The sequence below is a fragment of the Corythoichthys intestinalis genome, chromosome 10 (assembly GCF_030265065.1).
Source record: "Corythoichthys intestinalis isolate RoL2023-P3 chromosome 10, ASM3026506v1, whole genome shotgun sequence".
Classification (NCBI taxonomy): Eukaryota; Metazoa; Chordata; class Actinopteri; order Syngnathiformes; family Syngnathidae; genus Corythoichthys; species Corythoichthys intestinalis.
The window spans coordinates 11,500,203-11,521,647 of record NC_080404.1 but is presented as its reverse complement, the minus strand read 5'-3'; the positions used below and the strand labels follow the sequence as shown (position 1 = coordinate 11,521,647).

Sequence of the window (21,445 nt, the reverse complement as noted above, 5' to 3'; positions counted from 1 at the left end):
TCCAAATGCCAACACACACAGAGCGGGCTCAAAGCCACCCTTCCTAAACACCCACCTCCACAACTACTATCTTATCTCCTCACAGACACTCATGCTGCACAAAAACGTCACACAACACCACAGAGTAAAGGCTCAGGATCTACAATAAAACTCGAACCACAATGATGACCACGTTCCAGGATCACAGTCCTACCAATTCCCTACTCAAAATGTGCACAAACATAAAGCATTGAGTACCTGGACAATCTAATGAAATCCAATAACTACAATATATGTGTCTAATTTGTATAAAGCGGAAAACACGGACTAGACTGAAAAAGCAGTTTCTGCTCTTGCACCCCTCTTTGAAATAAACTGCTGTATTTTAAGCCAAAAGAACTGTTGTGATTGATATAACAATATGTCTATATGCTGCCATAGCAGATTCATGGCGCAATAAGCCCCCAAATTATTTTTAACTTGTCCGTTTTACCCTGGAAACCCCCATTTACAGACGTCGCGCAACCGCTTTTGTTTCAACCCAGCTTTAAGAATAAGGTAAGTAATTATATTTATTATTTGAAATGTCTGTAATTTTTAGCTTAGTGTCTTGACACTCGGTGATACGTGCCACATGGAGTTTTTGGATCGAAACTTGGTAAGTACGCGATAATATCTCGTTAAAATCTTGGCGTCTTTAATTCTGCTCTCGCGTGCTCTCACCTCCAACTAGGGTTTTTCTGTTTAAATTATTATTATTATTATTTTTTTTAAATGCCCTCATGTTCACATTTTTTCTTTCCCCAGAAAATTGAGATTTTGAAAATTCAGTTCTTTATTAAGAAATGTTCACATATCAATGTCTGATCTTGTTTTTCTTAATCTCTGGAAAAGAAAGTGAATTAATTGTAGGTAAACAACCAAAAAATAACGTTGTTTTACTCATTGAACCAAATTTATCAACAAAAATGCATATTCTAACTGAGGAAAAAGTTAGGACACCCTACTACCTAATAGCTAGTGTTACCCCCTTTGGCTGAGATAACTTCAGTGAGACGCTTTTTTGCAGCCATCTACCAGACTTTGACATAAGTGTGAAGAACGTAGAATACTTTTAGCTGTGAGATGTTTGAAGGGATTCTTGCCTGTAAAGCCCGTTTCAAGTCACCCCACATCATCTCAATGGGATCAAGATCTAGGCTTTGACTCGACCATTCCAGGACTTCCAGGATTTCTTCCTTGTAAGATAGTCCTTGGTGGATTTACTGGTATATTTTGGGTCCTGTTGCAGGGTCCGGTTTCGCTTCGGCCTTAATTTTTTCACAGATGATCTCACATGTTCCTGAAGCACCCACTGATACACGATATAATTCATAGTGGATTCTATGATGGTGAGCTGGCCAGGTCCTGCTATAGCAAAGCATACCCAAAACATGGCACTTCCACCTCCTTGCTTCACAGTTGGTATGAGGTTTATTTCCTGGAATGCTGTGTTGGGTTTACGCCACACATGTCCTTCGTTCTGGTGTCCAAATAATTCAATTTTAGATTCATCTGTCCAAAGAACATTATTCCAGAAGTCCTGGTCTTTGTCTACATTCACTCTGGCAAACTTCAGTCTGGCCTTTATGTTCTTCTTGGAGAGCAAAAGTTTCCTGCTTGTGCACCGCCCATGAAGGTTACACTTGTGAAGTCTCTTTCTGAGAGGTATGCACTTTCACATCAACAGGAGTCTGGTGTAGGTCCCGTGATGACATTTTAAGGGTTTTGGGAGACTTCTTGCGGTCTGTCCTTGGGGTGAACGTGCTTGGATGGCCAGACCTGGGCATTCTGGCAGTTGTTTTGAGTGTCCTCCACTTGTAGACTATTTTCCGGACAGTGGAATAGCTGATTTTTTATTTATTTATTTATTTTTTAATCTTTTGAAATCCCTTATCAGACTCATACGAGTCAGGGGCAAAACTCTGGGTAATGATGTTGTAATCATGTGCACCTGATGTGATACACCTGTGTATGATTTTAGCCATTTTAGGTGGGATTAAATGGTTCTATAAATGTATTCCTCAAAAGAAATTGAATCTATTTATTTAGAAGTTATAAAAAAAATGTTTTTTTCAGATTTAACTGTTTAGTTCTATTACTTGAATCGCTCAAGATTATTAAAATTGATATTAAATATCCATATGACCAAATATGTTAGAAAACACACAGGCTTCCATAGGGTGTCCTAATTTTTTCACATGAATGTATATATACACACACATACACACAATATAAATGTGTGTAGGATTATCATTACGCTAACCAAATGTCACATAGCATTTCTATTACACATTACTGGGTCATATATTGTCATGGTATAAATTTGCACCAATTTAGAGTACTGTAATGAAAATGGACTGGTGAAATTGGTAACAAAAAGGTCACATAACAGTTTCATTAAGCCTCTTTTTTCCCCTTTGGTTCGAGTATGAGAGCTTTTTGGTGCATTAACCTGTGAAGAGTTTAATAGCTTGAAGTTATGTTGCAGTAATTGCTCTCTACTTTAGATGAGTGACATCAGGCTTAATTGATAATTCAGGCAGCAGATAGGGACAGAAATTGCTATAAATGGGAGCTTTTGACTTGTGCTTTGGAGCAAAAGCATTAAGTTAACATGGAAAAAAAATAAATAATTACAGTGGTATCGCTACTTAAGAGCGTCTCTACATACAGAATTTTCACGCCTCAACGGGAAAATATTGCCTCTTCTTACGAATTACATTTCAGGATACGAAAGGCAAAAATGCAGTATAGTTCGTACTCGCAGCTCCCTGGGTTTACTGAACATATGATTATGAAAAAGTATCTGAACCTCTTGGAAATTCTTACATTTCTGAATAAAATCACCATCAACTGTGATCTGATCTTTGTCAAAATCACACAGATAATACAACAGTGTCTGCCTTAACTAAAACCAGCCAAACATTCATAGGTTTTCATATTTTAATGAGGATAGTATGCAAACAATGACAGAAGGGGAAAATAAGTAAACCATCACATTTAATATTTTGTCCCCCCCCCCCCCCCCTTTGGCAGCAATGACTTCAACCAGACGCTTCCTGTAGCTGTACATCAGTCCGGCACATCAATCAGGACTAATCTCAGCCCAAACTTCTCTGCAAAACTGCTGTAGTTCAGTCAGATTCCTGGGATGTCTGGCATGCATCGCTGTCTTCTGTTCTGAAGTTGATTTACTTCTGTGTTTTGGATCATTGTCTTTTGGCAGCATCCATACTCTTTTTAGCTTACTTTATTTGAAGGGCGGCCTCATTGCAAACATTAAACGAGCAACAATGTTTTTGTTTTTGTTTTTAGTCTGCAGTGCAGAAAGCAGTGGCTTCCTCTATGGAGTCCTCCCATGAACACCATTCTTGGCCATAGTTTTACATATACTAGTTGATGTGTGCACAGAGATAGTGAACTGTGCCAGTGATTTCTGTAAGTCTTTATCAGACACTCTAGGGTTATTTTTTACCTCTCTGAGTATTCTGCGCTGAACTTTTGGCGTTATCTTTGGTGAATGGCCACCCCTTTGGAGAGAAGCAACCGTGTCAAACTCTCTCCATTTGTAGAAAACCTCTCTGACTGTCGATTGTTGAACATCCAGACTTTTAGATGTTTTAGATGTTTTTTTTTATCCTTTCCCAGCTTTACACAAATCAAATCAAATATCCCTGATTGCAGGTCTTCAGACAGCTCTTTTGACCGAGCCATGATGCACATCAGACAATGCATCTCATCGAGACAATTCTTACCATGTGGGTTTTATAGTGGGCAGGGCAGCTTTAAACCACTTAACAGTGCTTGGCTACATACTTTACTTCAATTGCTCTTTAAGTCTCCTTAGGCACAGGGTTCACTTACTTATTTCCCCCTTCAGTCATTATTTGCATGCTATCCCCATTAAAATATGAAAACCTATAAATGTTTGGGTGGTTTTAGTTAAAGCAGACACTGTTTTTAGATCTGTGTGATTTTGACAACGATCAGATCACATTTAATGTTTTGTGCAGAAATATGAGAAATTCCAAAAGCTTCAGATAATTTTTCATACCACTGTACTTATAGCTGTTCTGCCTTTGGCTTTTACCTAATGCTCCTGACATCCAGTTGGCTAAGAGGGACCTCTACTGTACTCTGTACAGCTTTATTGAGTGTATAAACTTTTATTCTTTACTCTATTCTTGTTTTTTTTTTAAATTATGCACAACTCTGACTTCATGTTTATTGTGAAATAATCTAATTTTCACAGGTATTTTTTATTTTACATGTTTTGATGCATTTTTATGCATTATAAAAGATTTATGTCTGAATTTTGGGGGTTAGTTTTGGGGGACTGGATTAGGGCATTTACAAGGAAAACACATCTCTACTTACAGAATTTTCAGTTTACCAAACTGCTTCCAGAACCAATTGATTGGATAAGTACAGGTACCACTGTATCACCAGATTTAAAAAAAAATGCATTTATTGAGCGAATTGTGTACATGTGCGTTGATGCCAATTTTTATTTTTATTTTTTATTTTTTTTTACAAAATGTGAGGGAAACTATTACTCCAAACCTACTACGATCTACAATCTAAAAAAATAAAGGATACTAATTTACTGTGGTTATGGACAATTTTTCCCCCTATTTATTTGTGGAAATAGCATCCCTACTATGTGTCCAACTGTGATTATCATCCCTTGGGTTTTTGTCAATGTCAAGAGTAGGAAGGAGCCTTACAAACATTTTCAGAACACTGATTGGAACCTTTTCTAAAATGATTTGTATCAAATGTCAGGTTGTCCTAGAGGCATCACAGTCAGTGGTAAATGACTAAATCAGCTGGCAAAAGAAGACTTATCTGCCTTCTGGAAGATGCCATTAGTTGATCAGCTAATTATCTCTCAAACCTTGCTGACAAAAGTCCAGACTTAGAGACAATGTGCTCACATCTTATCGTGTCATTACAAAAAAAAAAAAAAAAAAAAAAAGGGGGGAGGGGATACTCAAATGGACGGAAAAAAGTAAAGCACATACACTACAATGGTAAACACCATGACAGGTCAGGCAACACTGTTCTAATCAAGCATCGTAAGTCATCACGATCGAATGCAATGACAATGTTGCACATAATGAACTTTGCCACTATAACTCCATCCACTAGATTTGATATGTTCCTTTTCCGGCTGAGATTAAGCTTGCGTAGTTCAGTCTGGTTGAAAAGAAACTCACAAGATGGCATGGCTTGCAGCTAAGCTTGCGCACTTGGGTCCACCTGTCTTTCCGCATTCCAACACTATCCACATTGGTCTGAACTCTACACCCCTCCACAGCACGACCTCATCTTCTCGCCTCTGGTGGCAGTTGTCACCCATGATGGCTGATGCCCCAGTGCTTGGGTGCTGTTTCTGTGATGACCTTGATGATGACAGTGACAACGGCAGTGTAAGCGCCTCTGCCCCAAACACATTTGGACACGCCACCAAAGCTGTCTGGCTACATTCACATCTCATATTTAGTTGTGTTGCTGGTACTGATCAATATTTCATTCTAGTTAAGTCAATCTCAGCAGCCTTACCTGTAAGGAAGCAAGAAGCCTAATCATGGTTTTCTTTAATATCACGTTGACCTCAATTTGAATACAAAACAGAAGGTTTAGAGGTTGTAGCCCAATAAGTCTGCAATAATGCAGCCCTTACAAACCCCACTCAGATTCCTACCGTGAGTCATCCCATTACAAACAAACTTGACCTGACCTCTACTCGAATAATATGCAAGAATTTTTCCAGCATGAAGTGTCATTGTAGTTGAAATATGTCTATTGTCTTTTGGTTTAGCCTTTGATAATTGCACCAATTCATCCATTATAACGGTCATTCAAGGTCACACGATGTGGCAACAGTGTACTATTCTCGCTAAACTCCTTTGTATTCACCTAATTGCCTTTTTTGATTGATGCCTGACAGGCAAAACAATGCTCTGATCCCTTGTAACGATAGACTATCAAGGTAGAAAACATAGTAAAGAGGCTTACAAGTAGATGACGCTACTAAAGTAGAACTTTCAAGATAAAATATGCTTAATATGAATGTAGATTCAGCTTGCTGACAATCACTGAAGCAGTGTCTTAAAGATAAAATATGCTTAAAGAAACGTGATTCATCAAAAGCACTTGACTTTAAGTAGAACAAAAGCACTCAGTGAGTGCGAATCTTCGCCAATTCTTATACATCGTCATTATCTCGTAAGTATATGGATGGACATGAAAGATGGAAAAATCTCATTGGATCGAATTTTTCTTTTAAAATCCATGCATACACAACTGTTTGAAGATGTTAAATGTGAAAACATTTTAGTTTTAGCTTCTAATTGTGCACTGTACACGGTTAGGTATATACATATCCAACTACAGGTGGTACAACGAGTTCGCTTCCTTTGCTGGCGAAATAACAAAAATTTCCACGTAAGTCAGAATGAACCCTTTTAGTACCCATAAATACCCCCTAAATCTCAAAATAACTATACAAAAACATGTACTATTCATCGTTGTACTGTCCTCGCCAAGACGTTGGAGCTAAATCCTAGCTCGACAGCGAGCTCAACTGTAATCTTTCCCCTCTCTCTCATTCGGCTGCGCGACTTCTTCGTGAGCGCAAATGCGCTCTTCCTTGTGTGTGTGCGCTCTTCTTCGTGAGTACATACACTCTTAGGGGCAAAACACACAGGAGGTGACGAGCGATGGCGAAATGCGAAAGTCATCACCATTGAGCTGAAAGGTGCCGAGAGGTATCATAAAGTATTTGCTAATGGCACGTACACAGCTATGATGACACGCTCCTGTTGACATATGTTTTGTGTTTTTTAATGATAAGCAGTGTTATACAATTATTGAAACTTGTAAAGAATAGCAAACTTGTGAGAGATACGAGGGAAAAAAAATAAATATCCATGTTGACAGTTTTTTTTTTCCCACTTGTGAATGTCAAATTCCGGTTTGGCCAGTGTCCTTGCAGGTGATTTGTCGATCAATAAATCCGTTGATGATTGGTTATAGAGCCAGCGGACAGCGGCATAAATAGAATAATTTCATTTCCTCTTATATCAGGTCGCTGGTCCGCGTGTGCATGTACACGAGCGCTAAATTTCACGTGCGCGAACGTCGCATGTCACTTCACAAGAGTTGCCAATTTTCGCCTTGTCGCGCTCGTTCCATTGGAAATGTATTGAACGCGAGCGACATCGCCTCCTGTGTGTTTTGCCCCTTTGACTGGTCTGTACTATCTGCGCCAAAATAAAAGCATGCATCACAAAACAAAAGTCAACATTATAATCAAATACAGGTAGTCCCCGGGTTACGACATACCCGACTTACGTCATTTTGGCTTTACAACGCCAGTCTCGTCCACTATTCTGTCTACAGTCGTTTTTTTTTTTGTTTGTTTTTTTTTTTTAGTCGCATAAACAGTATCTAGTTCTTGTTGCCATGTCAAGACCCCCTCCTACTCCAGCAGCATCCCTGCCGTCCTGCAGTTCCTTTCGGCCGGGAGATCAGGTTTTTTGAGTTCGGACAACGGGCTCCTGTTGAGAGAGGAAATTCTGGCGACCTGGGGGCCATGATATCCCCCCTTTCTCACATCCTCACTGTTTCTACAGCACCCTTTTCTTTCAGCTAGGTGACTCACTCACGAGTAAAGCCTGAATAGTTATTGAATATAACTGAAGTTAACACAACGTACTGTACCTTACAGAATCTTATTTTTTACTTTATTTTATTAATGTGACGTATTATACATGTTTTGCATAGTTATTTTGAGATTTAGGGGTACGTAAAGGCTTAATTCTGACTTAGGCGGAACTTTGAGTGACATCTTCTTCCTGCCTTCGACGGGGGCGGACGTGTTCCTTCCCTGCTGCTGCTTGCTGCTATCTTCGTCAGTCTAGTCTGTCTGCTTTTTTTATATTTTCCTCTATGGATCAACCGCGCTGGTCTCTCATACGAAAACTGATCTGATTAGTTGGTCTCTCAGCGCAATTGACAAAATTGAAGAGAGCCGTCTTGCCCGAACCTTCGCCGCTGGTTATGTGAGAGATTCATGGGATCACTGGAAGCCAGCGTGTCTTACTGTCCTGTTCGTGGAAGATATCGAGGATATTTGGCTGTTTGGAGTGACGGTTGTGAGGTTCCTTCTGCTTGGCTTAGGAGGTGCCCTGCTCTACCGGAAAGTTTCCAAGATGGCAGCTTCTAAGGAAATCAGCAAATCGACCACGGATCAAACGGTGCGATTTAAGGCATTGGAAGATTGCGTCGAGGCTCGGATCGAGAACTGGCTCCGTGGACTCACGGTTCGGTCCGAGGAAGGATGGAGAAAAGTGTATGCTACCTTGCGCCGAGTGACGGAATTGTCAGGGCAGGTGGCTGAACTATTGAGGCAGACCGCGACTACGGCAATGACTAAAGGGACCTGAGATCTCGCCTACGCCATGAGGAGCGCGAATTTGACTGAAGACCAACCGTATTTGGACATATAAGGAAAATTTCCTTTCCTTTCCCGAACACTCTTCCCCACCCTTCCCTTCTCCTGGAGAGAGCCGTGCAACTGGCCCCATCTCTTGCCCTTAAACTCTTCCCAAGGCCGGTCGCAGAGCCCTGTGACTCTTATTTTGTCTACAGACACGTACAAATACTGATACATTTGCGCATGCACACACTCACACACAACCCCCCTTCAGTCCACCACCGCCTTTTTCTTACTATCACTGATCCCCCCCTTCGTCCAGCCATGACTGTTAGTTCTCCTTTTTTTTCGTACAAAAAATCCCTGCACGTGACCTGTGTGTCGTGTCATACCCATGCTATGTTGTATGATATATGTGCGTCTACTTGCAACTTGCTCTGTAATTTCTGAAGAAGAGAGTGAGTCTGCAGCGGCCCGATGCTCACTCATTGAATTTCGTTGCATCTGTTGTCATCTTGTGAGAGCTTGTGTCAATGACAAATAAATCTCTGAATCTAAATCTGAATCACCAGCGTAAGAATGGAACTCGTTCGTAACCTGGGGACTACCTGATGAGTGGTCTCAAATCATGACTACATAAAAATCAATAACTGTGTTGGTGGCAACAGGATGCCAAATTTTCCCAATGCCGTCTTTTTTTAAGTGCAAAAACTGTAATTGGTGTACCGTATCTTCCACACTTTAAGGAGCACCGCATTACAGGGTGCACCTTCAATGAATGGCTTACTTTAAAACTTTTTTCATATAGAAGGCAAATAGTATAGACGCTACTGTATAGGCTGGGGTTATGTTATGCATCCATTAGATGGAGCTGCGCACCAAGTTGCTGTGAGACGCAAAGGCGCACCGGATTATAAGGCACACTGTCGGTTTTTAAGAAAATGGAAGGCTTTTAGGCAGCGTTGGGCAGTGTTGTTAATAACGGCGTTACAATATAACGGCGTTACTAACGGCGTTATTTTTTTCAGTAGTGGGTAATCTAATTAATTACTTTTCTCATCTTGGCAACGCCGTTACCATTACTGCGGACGGAAAGGCATGCGTTACTATGCGTTACTATATTGGTCGAAAAGTCTGAGGGAGACGGACTCACCGAGACGACAGAGCAGAGCAGGAGTTGGGAGGAGGCAAGAAAGTTGTGACGCCGAGCAAACGCGATGCTAGGTAGCTCCAATAATACATGTTGTAGCCGATAGCCTACAAACTACGCCCGCATGTTATGGTAGATATGGTAGACATGGTAGATATCACATGTACTGTATATAGATACAACTAGATGCAAAATGACAGACATGGCACTAAATGCGTTAGTAGACAGCCGCCATCTTGAAGCAGTAGACTTTTTAGGACGGCTCTGTTGTAGAGAACCTTCCTAGCGAACCTAAGTAACATTTTATATAAAATACTTCTAAATCGGCAAAATCTTGACTTGAATCTATCTTTAAATGATGAAACAGTTTTAAAACTTTCATATGTCGAAAGTAGAGAGAAGGGAACTAATGCAATAATGGGAGCAATTCTAACAACTTTTAACAGTTGATTCAGGGTAAAGAGAAAATTAGGGTAAAGAATTGGGCTCGGGCCAATTGTACCAAAAAACTTCACATAGTGTGGCCAATGTTTTTTTTTTTTTTTTTTGAGAAAAAAAAAAAAGTAATTATCACCAATTACTTTGCCAAGTAACTAATTACTCTTACATTCAGGTAATTGAGTTACTAACGCAATTACTTTTTGGGAGAAGTAATTTGTAACTATAATTAATTACTTTTTTTCAGCAAGATTAACAACACTGGCGGTGGGTAGAGTAGCATCAAGTTTTACTCAAATAAGAGTAGCATTACATCAAAATAATATTACTCAAGTAAGAGTAAAAGTAGTCATCCAAATAATGTACTCAAGTACAATTAAAAAATTATCAAGTGAAAAGAATGAGTAATCTTTTGAGTAGCTATATGATCTATATTATCTATATGAACTCTTGTTGTAATGATACTGTATAATCCATTACATAACCAAACAAGCGAAAAAAAAAAAACCAAAAAAAAATCATTAAAGATAAAATTAAAAAAAAAAAAAAAAAAAAAAAAAAAACATTAATGAAGCATTTTTCGTCCAAAGAGCATGAGTGCCCTGCCCTCTAGTGGAATAAAATAGTTCCTAGTTTGAGTAGTGAATACTGTTTTTCCTTCATATTTACTATTATGAAATTAAAATGATCATATCTCAGGTTATTCGTCGTTAATCGGTCCCAAATAAAACTGGAAGTTTTAAATCCACGATTTCGATTTATGTTGAGGGCAGCGCGCTATGTCAAATACTTCATGCATTACGTTGCTTTAAAGGGATCCTTGATCTTAAAGACATGTAGGCTCTAATAAACCACAATTGTTCTCTTGTATTAAAATATGTTGTTAGAAACACGGCTTAGTAAAACTACTCTTAGAAGTAAATTTTACTCAAAAAGTTACTCAAGTAAATGTAACATGTTACTACCCACCTCTGCTATTAGGTCTACATTATAGTGCAGAAAATACGGTACTTGAACAAACACAAAGGTGAATAAAATTACATCTTTTTTTGTTAATTGTATATTAACCAGAATATGACATTGTCTCCCTCATCACAAAAGTAAGCAATGTAACTATTCATGTTCCTTCTGCCAAAGAACTAAAAATCACATCAATGATCCCTCCCCCCCTTTTTTCTCCGATGACAATGCCATGCAATGAGTCACAGCCCCCTGCAAATCTGACAGGTGCTGCCAAGAGTTAGGTTGCGTGTTGAATTGGGATGAAGGGATAAGAGCTTTCATCTTTGGATGTGGCAGCAGAATTCTGGCACCAGATTTTGTTTTATTGTCGCAAGGTTTTGTAGATTTCCTCTGAGAGCATTAAGGCCTGCTATGTAATTTTTCTTCAGCTAGTGGACTTGTTCTTAGTAAAAAAAAAGAAAAGAAAAGAAAAAAAAAATAGCTGCCCCAGCGACAATGACAGTAATTTAAAAACAATGAAATTGATAACCAAATACCTGTTGCATTGGGTGGACATCTATTAAAAGCCAGCTCCCCTGACGGTGTTCGTCTCCACAACATCGACACCGCATAGTCCTCAGGACAAATCTCATATGGTGCTGAAATGCAAAGGGATGGTATTGTACTAAATCTATTGAGCATATTTCATGCATGGTGCAATTTTTTTCATTACACTGAAGGTAAAATCATGTGTTAGAAAGTTAAGCAATGGTAGTGTATGTGAAAAAACATTACTATATAATCATTCTCTGGCCCCCAAAATTAATTCACAAACAAGTACGGTGAGAACTTAGAAATGGATATACATTTTACCAAGATCTTACTAATAAAGTAAACTAAAAGTAAGAGGAGCTGCAGCTTCAATCGATGCCTATTGGATTTTGTACTCTAAAAGTCAATACGTTTGTTTTTTTCTTGTAGTGACACCAAACAGAAATAGACATTTTCTTTTCTTTTCTCTATTGTTCAATTGAAAACAGGTTTGATGCCATGGTAGCTAAACATTTTCGCTTGAGGAAGAAATTGATTTTTGTTAGCCATGCTTATTGTTGATTCTTGACACGTTTGCTGATAATGCCATTTAAATTATATAAAAGTTTTGAATTTTTATAATCCTTTCAACACAATTTGTATTTAATCTGTATGGTGTGTTTATGTTAAAATCAATGATGTACTCTCAATACACCTACACAGGCTATTCTAATTCTGCCTCACCTGGGCACCGTTGGTCGCTGCACTTCCGGACTTCTTCTCTGTTGCCGTCACACTGATGCCCAGCCGTCGCTGCCCCCTGACACACTCGAGTTCGCCTCTGCCATCCACCGTCGCAAGACTTTGAGCAGCCACTCCATGGACCCCACGGGTTCCACTGGCCGTTAGCTGTAACACAGTCATCTGATTAGGATCAAATCAGAAACATCTGATTTCACAAATATCATTTTGTTACACAGTGTGCTTATCCAAACGCATTCAGTGGGCGAAAGTTTCAGACAACTTTCAAATAATAAATATTGATGTTGTTTTGCAAGAGAGAATATTTTTACTTCTCTCAACATATGTCATGGTAAACCTTTTCATTTCAGAACCAAGCTTAATTTTTCTGACAACAGCGATGTATCAAACAAAGTTTAACATTAGAAACATGAGAAATCTAATTTCAAACTTTATGTATCAGTGGTATTTTTTTTTTAATATCAAACATTTTTCTAGTCTGTGGCCTTCCAATTCACTGAAAATGTTTTTCCACAATTCAACAACAAATCATCCTTCCAATAAAAGAGAATGTCCTTCATTGAAATTCCAACCTTTCAATTACTAAGAGCTTTATTTAGTATAGTCAGGGGAAGGCAGCACACGCTCATGTCTAAACTGGATTCAAGCTTGGATTTTGGAGGAACTACGAAAGCTGTACCGCATACAAACAGGAAGGATTGTCTCAGGAGTGGTCTGTTCGAGGATTTGAGGTAAATATTATATTTTTCGTACCATGCATGCATTTTGAAAAGTTTTGAAAAAAATCAATGGGAGAATGAAAACCTCTACGGCATTGGCGTCATTCTTCGACATATATACGTAAAATACATTCGTAACTGCCCGTTTTTTTGCTCTTTTAACAAAGAATCGAGACAGTTTTTCGTCCATACATACAGTTATTGAAGCATATATTCGCAGGAATTTTCTTCTTTGTTTACACATGGAGGCGGCTAATTTTCGTAAGTGACTAGCCTTATCGTTGGCAATATTTACGCGAAATAAATGCTACCCGCACTTTTTTTTGCTTTTAACCCAGAATCAAGACTGTTTTACGTCCATATCTATGAACAATTGGGGGATTTAAGCATTTATTCACAAGAATTTTCACCAGAAAAGTTCTGTTTACGTCAGGCTGCTACATTGTACCTCGACATTTATACGTAAAATAAACGCTAACTGCACGGTTTCTTTGCGTTTAACCAAGAATCGAGACTTTTTTACATCCATATCTATGAAGAATTTGGGGATTTAAGCATTTATTCACAGGAATATTCGCCAGAAAAGCTCCGTTTACATCAGGCGGCCGCTAGCCTCATTCGCTAACAGTATATAGTGTAAAATGATAATAAAGGGCTATTCTATTCTATAATAAGTTGTAAGGCATTCTGTAATAAGTTGTGATTTTATATAGAATTTATTAATAATCTATTTACACATTATTTATAATTGATTCTGCATGTTTTCCTCATGCATTAAGTTTCTGATGTGAAATGCCTATTGAGTGATTTATTAGCTGTTGAAATCCTGCAGTAAACAACAACAAAAAAAAATTAAGTTCTATTTTGGTCGGAAATGTATATGATATGTTAAATATTGCTATTGGTCCTGAAAATATAGGTGATTATCTCTGCATTTGGTGATTTTTTGTGCATTTAGTGTAAAATCTGAGACTTTTATAGCCATTTTAAATTGTGTTAAACATATATAAAAAAATAATTAATTGGGATTTTAAAAGGGAACGACTTTGAATTTTTTGATGCCGCTGCTCATGGAGACTCATATAAGGCTAAGGTACGTGCCTGTTTTGGTTTTAGGTCGGTAGCAGCTTTGGTTTTGAAAATATTTGAAGTTTTTGAAAATAGGCCCCCTACGAATCGGCCCCGTTTCCCATGTCATGTCGATAGGTTATGAAATCTATGGTACAATTAATTGAAAATAATGTATTTTCCTGCTAAGTGTGCGTAATCATCATGAAGTTGGTGTTGTCCATGTAGATGCTACAATGTAATCATAATCTGTTTTGTTTTTTATTACCAAAAACAGTCACTTGACCTAAAATTTTATTTTCTTGAATTACGTAACTATGAACCTTGATGTGATGTTTTTTAGTTAAAACAACTAGAGCAAAGATATGAGAGGCAGCATATTCACAGCCTCACTTGCATATTGAAAAATATATCTATAAGTATTAGGGTTATGACGATAAACACAAGTCACGGTTTAGTATGTACCCCGGTACGGGTGTCACAATTTGGTGCGGGTTCAGTACAACAGAAATACAAAAAGGCTTTTTTTCTCAAAGCATTTGAAAGTTAAAGTTTGTATACCGTTTCACTCTTATATAGGTGATTTTTTTTTTTTTTTTTTTTTTTTAATGAATGAAAAAATCAGTTCAATTCAATCAGTTAATATACAAACATGTTTGATGTGAAACATTTTTATAGAATGTATAATATCGTAAGGTGTAGAACATGAAAAGTAATGTCAGTTACTTTGCTGAGTAACTAATTACTCAAAACTCAATTACTTTTTGGGAGAAGTCATTTTTCATCTGTCATCAGTCATCTTGACTGATGCGCCAGCACACTAGCAAAGCTATCCAATAATAACTCATTTCGCAAGTTTGCAGACCCAGTATGTTAGTAATAGTCCAAATTGAACAACATAACTTGGAGCACTTAGCAGCATGTGTGTTTTATGGCTACAGAAGCTTCTCTGCAAATGGTGATTATTTCCCTCATGCTGCCAACGTTAAAGCACAATAATTTCAAAGTTGCCATAACCAGGAGCAGGTTTTATGCCCTTGTAATGAAGACTATTACATTGAACATTAGACAAAACAATGCTACCCTTCAGCAATGTACTAATTCCCCATTTCCTGTTCGTAACGATTAGGAAAAACATACCCACAATTTCGTGGTCTTTATACATCCTTCGCTAAAACCTACAGGTAAAATCCCGAAACACCTAACACATGGTGGTCTAAAAGCCACTATTATGGATTAATGGTTTGTTTTGAGAAAATGTATTCCAAATGGACCCAGCTCTGTCCTTCATTACAACCACTATGTGGGTTATTTTACACACCTTCCTTTATCTGCTGGTTTGGGAGTGTGAAATGACTAGTCAACTCATCCCCACATAACTTTGTGATGGGGAAAACTCATTACATTTAAATGGCACCAGAAAAATGTGTGCATCCAGAGTGAATTTTCCTATCATTCCTGAGGATTTCAATGAGATAATTTTGGGATATTACATCAGTGGGTATCCATATAGTTGCAATTTAAACTCTAATTACATTTGGAAAATATGTGTATATTTTTCCACAATCATTTAATTTATTGTGTCATATGATGGAATGGACTGTGTTAATCCACCAGCGTTTGATGGTCCGCTCACCTTGTGATATATTTGAATTGCTAAATTGGCTGAGCTCATTAAAAAGAAAAATCGCATAATATGCACCATCACTGTGTGAAGCCAACAGCAACAATGACGGGTTCATTATCACACAAATTGTAGAAAAATAAACACAAACACCCTCAAAAGCCTTTATTGTTTCTTTTAGTGCTCCATTTTGATTGTGTAGTTGCGTAACATTTCGGCAGACTTTCACAAAGAAAGAATAACAAAGAGAAGAAATCTGTGCTCTTTCAGGCAGCAGCAAAAATTGCATCAGGAGATTATGTGAAGGCCTTGGTGTGATGAGACAAGGCTTGATGGAGGCCACTAAGCTGACATCTCTGAGCCTCTAAATGCATCAATGGTGTTGACAGACAGGGCGGACGTCTAACCCCGAATTCTCTGAAAGGCATACAGCATTTCTAACGGGATTTTACAAATCCAATTGATAGAGCATGGTCTTGAACATTATTGCTATTTTCTTGATTCTCTTGCTAAGAAAGCTCCCCTAACCCCATGCTATACTAAAACTGATTGCAATAATTATGATGCAATCTGGGATTCCATTCATCAATTACATCTTTTTTTTTACCTGTGCAGTCAGGATTATGGCACTCTCTGCTTTCTGCCCAGTGACCGCGACACTCTGATCCCCCATGTGCGGCTGCCGAACACTGCCTGGTCCTCTGCTGAGTGCCGTTGGCACAGGTCACTGAGCAATCGCTCCAAGAGCTCCACTCTTGCCACTGTCCATCCACTGAGGCATCAGCCACAACATAACACACATGTCGCAAGTGGCGGAAGGAAAACAAATAATAAATAATAAAAAGAAAAGGGCAGACAGAAATGGAAGATTTAGAATAAAACACAATGTATCATATAACAAGGGTACTTTTGAAGGACCTGACTATAGCTTTACTCTGATTGTGATGACAGTCAAGGTCTTTAAGACTATTTATTGCTGTTGTCTGTGCAGAGGATACTGTCCACTCTTAACAGTTTAAGGGCAACACTTATTTCTATGAAGAAACTATGATCAGAAGTACTGATTCTGGCATTATATTGTTTACACTTCACAGGGTTAGTGAAGTATGACATTATCCTTTAAATGCACCACAAACCCTGCATAAATTCAGCTTTGTTCCCGTGATTGATTACGGCATGATTATATCAATAAAACCTCAAATGCTTCCACTTCTAGTGTTTGTTTTTTGTTTGTTTGCACTTTCTAATTGGAATTGCATTGATGATTTTACCATGCCTATTTCACCCAAAATGAATCCTTTATTTATCACTTAAGCATTTTAATTGGTTGCCTACTCACAGAAAAAAAATAAACAACAAAAATCCTGTTGCTATTTTGTATGCCACGAATGCCATTTCTTATTCATGTGACTGTTTTTGCAATATTTACATTGACACCTAATGCAATTTAGTAAGGCTGCAACAACTAATGGATTAAATCGATTAAAATCATCGATGAAGAAATTCGTTGACAACTAATTTGATAGTCAATGAGCAGTCCCGTTTGGGTCCTTGTTTGTGTGTAATGTAAGGCTGCTGGCGTGTGGCAGTGATTAGAGCAAGAGAGAGAGAGAGAGAGAGAGTTCACTGCTGCTGTTGGGTTGTTGTTGTTGTTGTTAGGAAGTGTCGAGAGTGAGATTGTCATCTGTGTTGTTAATTCCAGTATGCCTCCCTCAGAGGTGAGTTAATGAAGCAAATTGTACTGTCTTTATTCTTTGGTGATGAGAAGTTTCTCCTTAGCATTGGGTGCTAAGCTAGTTAGCGGTTATGCTAATTGGTGTCTTAAAGCAACACTTGGTAACTTTTCAGTTTTGCTTGATTATATTGACGCAGGTCAACAAAAATGGTTGTAGTGTTTTGCCTCGAGGAAGACTGCATTTCCCATGAGGACCAGCACACAATGTCATAAAATCATGATCTCCGGGTTGCTTGCTGATGGATTAAATAACCTTCTCCTTTCCAGCAGCTGTATGAAGGATGTATAGTAGTTAAGTAATGAATCCAGTTGTGGTTAAACAATAGCATATGACGATGTTGATAATAAGAAACATTTGATTTTGCACCGTATTCCCCCACCGGCCCCCGATGAGGAGGTGAGGGGGTTGGGGTCATGACAGTGAGTGAAAGCCGGGCCAATGTTTATTCTTGAGTGTCCTATAATCCTGGTAGCCTCCCTTTTCTTTGTGTCCTCGGACAAAACTTTTTGTCTCTTTTGTTGCTTTGTAATCTTTGCAGAATTCGTGCGAAATTCGCGACTTCCGTTCGTATAATGAATGGAGAAAAGGGGAAGTGACGTATACCACAAAGCAGTGAGCACATTTATAGTTTTTGTGTGTCCACCCTCCTCAAAGTTAATTAGTGCCTGTGAAAGCAATACAGACTCCCTCAAGATATGTGGGTAGGTGTCATTCAACTACTGTAATTTTCTGACTTTTCGGACTATAAGCCTCTACTTTTTTCCTTCGTTTTGAATCCTGAGGCTTATAGTCCAGTGCGGCTGATTGGGTTAATAGGTAAAACTTTATTTGACAGTGGCGTTATGAGACTGTCATAAGACTGTCATAAGACTGTCATAATTATGACATGACATGATCATGGGCATTACTGAATGAAATTATGTCACTAACTCCATTTATGTCCACCTTGGATCTTTTACATAGATTTAAAAGTGAGATTTGCCAGATAACACTAAATGACATCTGTTATAAGCATTCATTAATACTCATGACAGTGTCATGTCATAATTATGATTGTCTAATGAAAATCTTATGGCACCACTGTCAAATAAAGTCTTACCAAATACCATTACTAGCAATTCATGAACAACTGTAACAGTTACTGAAGAAATAATAGGCACAGAACATGAATTTTGATTGTTATTTACATCTTTTTAGTCAGGTGAGCCTCATAGTGTGAAAATTACGGTAGTTTTCAATTGACATATCATCACAAATGTGATGAAAATATTTTGTAAAGGTTGAAAAGTTCCCCAGTGTTGCTTTAAGTGTCTGTTTGTATTGTGTTTTGGAGAAGCATATGAGCACTTGAGTTATAGATAGATAGTAAAGTTGTCTCTTTTCTTTTTATAAAGAAACCACACATATAAACCCATTCAAATAACAGCTTAGACTCTCCTTTCAACTTAAGCTTCCATTCAAACTGTAAACTGTTATAAAAGTGCTTTGAAATTGGATATGAATTGTATTCATGAGCAATTGTTTGAAAAGGAAAACTGATAAATTACAGTCTGCCTCCTCCTTATTCAATTTTGTTGTTCAGTTTTCTTAAAGAAAATAAATGAGCCATTGACACAATTATCAGCGCTTTGCCCACAAGGAAAAAGATGGCAAATAGCAGCACTTTTTTTTTTTTTTTTTAATTTGAATGAGCAGGAATTTTGCCTGAATTGTGTATTGAGAAATCCTTTTACGCTTTACATTTAGAACCTTCATAAAAAAAAACTTGTATGTACTTAAAACAGTACAGTTGTAGACTACAGTTAAGTCAGGAAGCTGTCATAAAATATTATTTTTGAAGGAAATAGGCATCCATTTTGTCTTCAACTTCAAGCTAAATTGTGAAGGTCATTGAAAAAAGTGTCATTTAATTGATCGTCCGATCAATCGATTATAGAAATAATCGTTAGTAGCAGCCCTACAGATTAGTTTAACATCCTTTTGTTTTTACAGCTGATGATATATTAGTGGTTTTTGTAATACTAGAAGGTCATAATGAGATGGCTAAATAAGCCATTAAACTATGAATTATGGGACTGCAGCAGACAATTATCAACTCTAACATTGTGATAGGAACACAATCTATTTCCCAATGGAAACCTTGACTAGATTGACGCATGTCCTTGAACAATAACTTCTACAGTTTGGGGTGATTATCATTCGCGTCATTTGTGTAGTGTTTTTACATAGAATCAAGTGACCGTCACACACATTCATTATTCAAGAGCCACTTTTTTGTCCTTCTGAGAGTGATATGACCTTTTTAATTTCAGTACGAACAGAGATTCTTGGGGAAACCCTAATTTCATCCACATCTTTAGAGATGACTATTAATAATGTTGCTTTGAAATGTTCGATGGGTTCCCTAACAGAAATATAATACCTGGGCAAAGGGCTATGTTGCAAAGCTTAGTCTGTGTCTCAGGTCCGTCGCAGGCGCGGCCTCCATGCTGTGGGGGCGCACACATCCTAGTCCGAGTGCGGTGACCTCGACCACACGTGAATGAGCACAGACTCCACGGTGACCATTCCTCCCATACACCATGCACTGCGGGCATAGAGAAGGTGTCAGGCCTGATCAATATACCCTCCTCGTGCCATTGTATACAGTAAATGAACAACATGTAAACCGCACTGAGATGTAAGAGCAACTAAATCAATCAAAAGTAATTTGATAAATAATATTTAAGATAGTAGATGAAACACTGAGCACATTGACAGTTTTCATAAACCTTTAGCCATAAGTGTCAGTCAATTATGAAGATTTGGAAATCATTATTAAACTTTTTAGGGTGAACACTAATTAACATCGAAGAGAGTTCCCTGCTCTTGGACTGTTTTAAGTGACTTTCTAAGATATTTGGTGGTGTGGGGCAGGACTGCTCAATTTAACAGCTTGCTGATTCTTCTTGGTTGACTGAAAATAAAAATTGCTGCAAAGCAGACCTATATAAAGGTTAATGTGGGCCGACAATGGTTCTTGCAAATCTGTAATTGCAACAACATATTAATAATCATTATGCAGCAGACAGCCCATGGTTCCTCACGCTTAAAAAAAGTTGTTTTACTGGTAACACTTTAAAATAATTATCCATTATAACTAGTTAATGCATCATTACTAAACTGTTACTAAATAATTTATTGTTGACTTGTTAAAGGGATCCACAGATAGAAAGACTTGTAATTCTTAAAAGATGAACGTTATTATTAGTTAAAATAATTCAATATTGAAACCCCTCTTGATGTTTTTATTTTTATAGAATTTGTGAAATTAGTTTAACTAGTCTGTCGTCATTGTTGTTGATGTCGCAGGGCGGTGATGTCACATGGTTAAGCTGCTGTTTAAGCTGTTTCCAGATGTTCAACCCTTTAAATTTGAACCCGTGAGGAACATTTTTGAGCATTACAGCACTGTCGATATTTCACAAAACAAGCAGCAAAGGCAAAATTAACAGGAAAGATGGAATGAGACTAGACGCGGGTAGTAAAAAAAAACGGTGAGGGGGTGACAATGGCTCCTTTGCTGGGCTGCACGAGGAGGGATGGGCCGCCCCCCCTCCCTCCCAGGGCTAGCTGGGTGGGGGCCGTCTCTCTGGGTTGGCGCCTGCGCAGTGTCTCCGTTCGTCTGCGTGGCTGTCGCGTGTTTGGTGGGGCTCGCGTGCGGCTGGATGTGATTGGGCGCGCTCGGGTGGGGGGTCCCAGTGCTGGGACTGGCGGTGGGGCAGCGTAGGGTCAGTTGCCAACGGGCTTACACTCGCAAGGGATTCACACGATTACTGGGTTCTAGATCACAGAACTGATTTGTGTACACGCTACCCCTCCCAGTCACTTAGCTTATAGACTTCCTCATCCCCCTCCCCTTCTTTCCCGTGTCAACAGGCCCCCCACAAGATGTCAACCGGAAATACATCAAGCTAACGATAGCCAACATATTAATAGTTAGTGTAGGCGTTTAATGTATTTCTTGTTGTT

At 38.4% G+C, this 21,445-nt stretch overlaps 1 protein-coding gene across 10 annotated transcripts in view; it reads right to left on the bottom strand.

The window, feature by feature from the left end:
- Nucleotides 1-21,445, bottom strand: part of adgrb3 (adhesion G protein-coupled receptor B3) — a 304,460-nt gene that overhangs the window by 130,198 nt on the left and 152,817 nt on the right. For 9 of the 10 annotated variants that reach the window (XM_057847941.1, XM_057847943.1, XM_057847936.1 and 6 more), the window contains 4 exons: nt 19,857-20,021; nt 16,306-16,470; nt 12,270-12,434; nt 11,552-11,653 (listed from right to left, as the gene is read on the bottom strand). In XM_057847941.1, coding sequence (XP_057703924.1) covers nt 11,552-11,653; nt 12,270-12,434; nt 16,306-16,470; nt 19,857-20,021 — 597 coding nt within the window. The remainder of the gene's footprint in view (nt 1-11,551; nt 11,654-12,269; nt 12,435-16,305; nt 16,471-19,856; nt 20,022-21,445) is intronic. The other variant, XM_057847945.1, reaches the window with a different exon arrangement.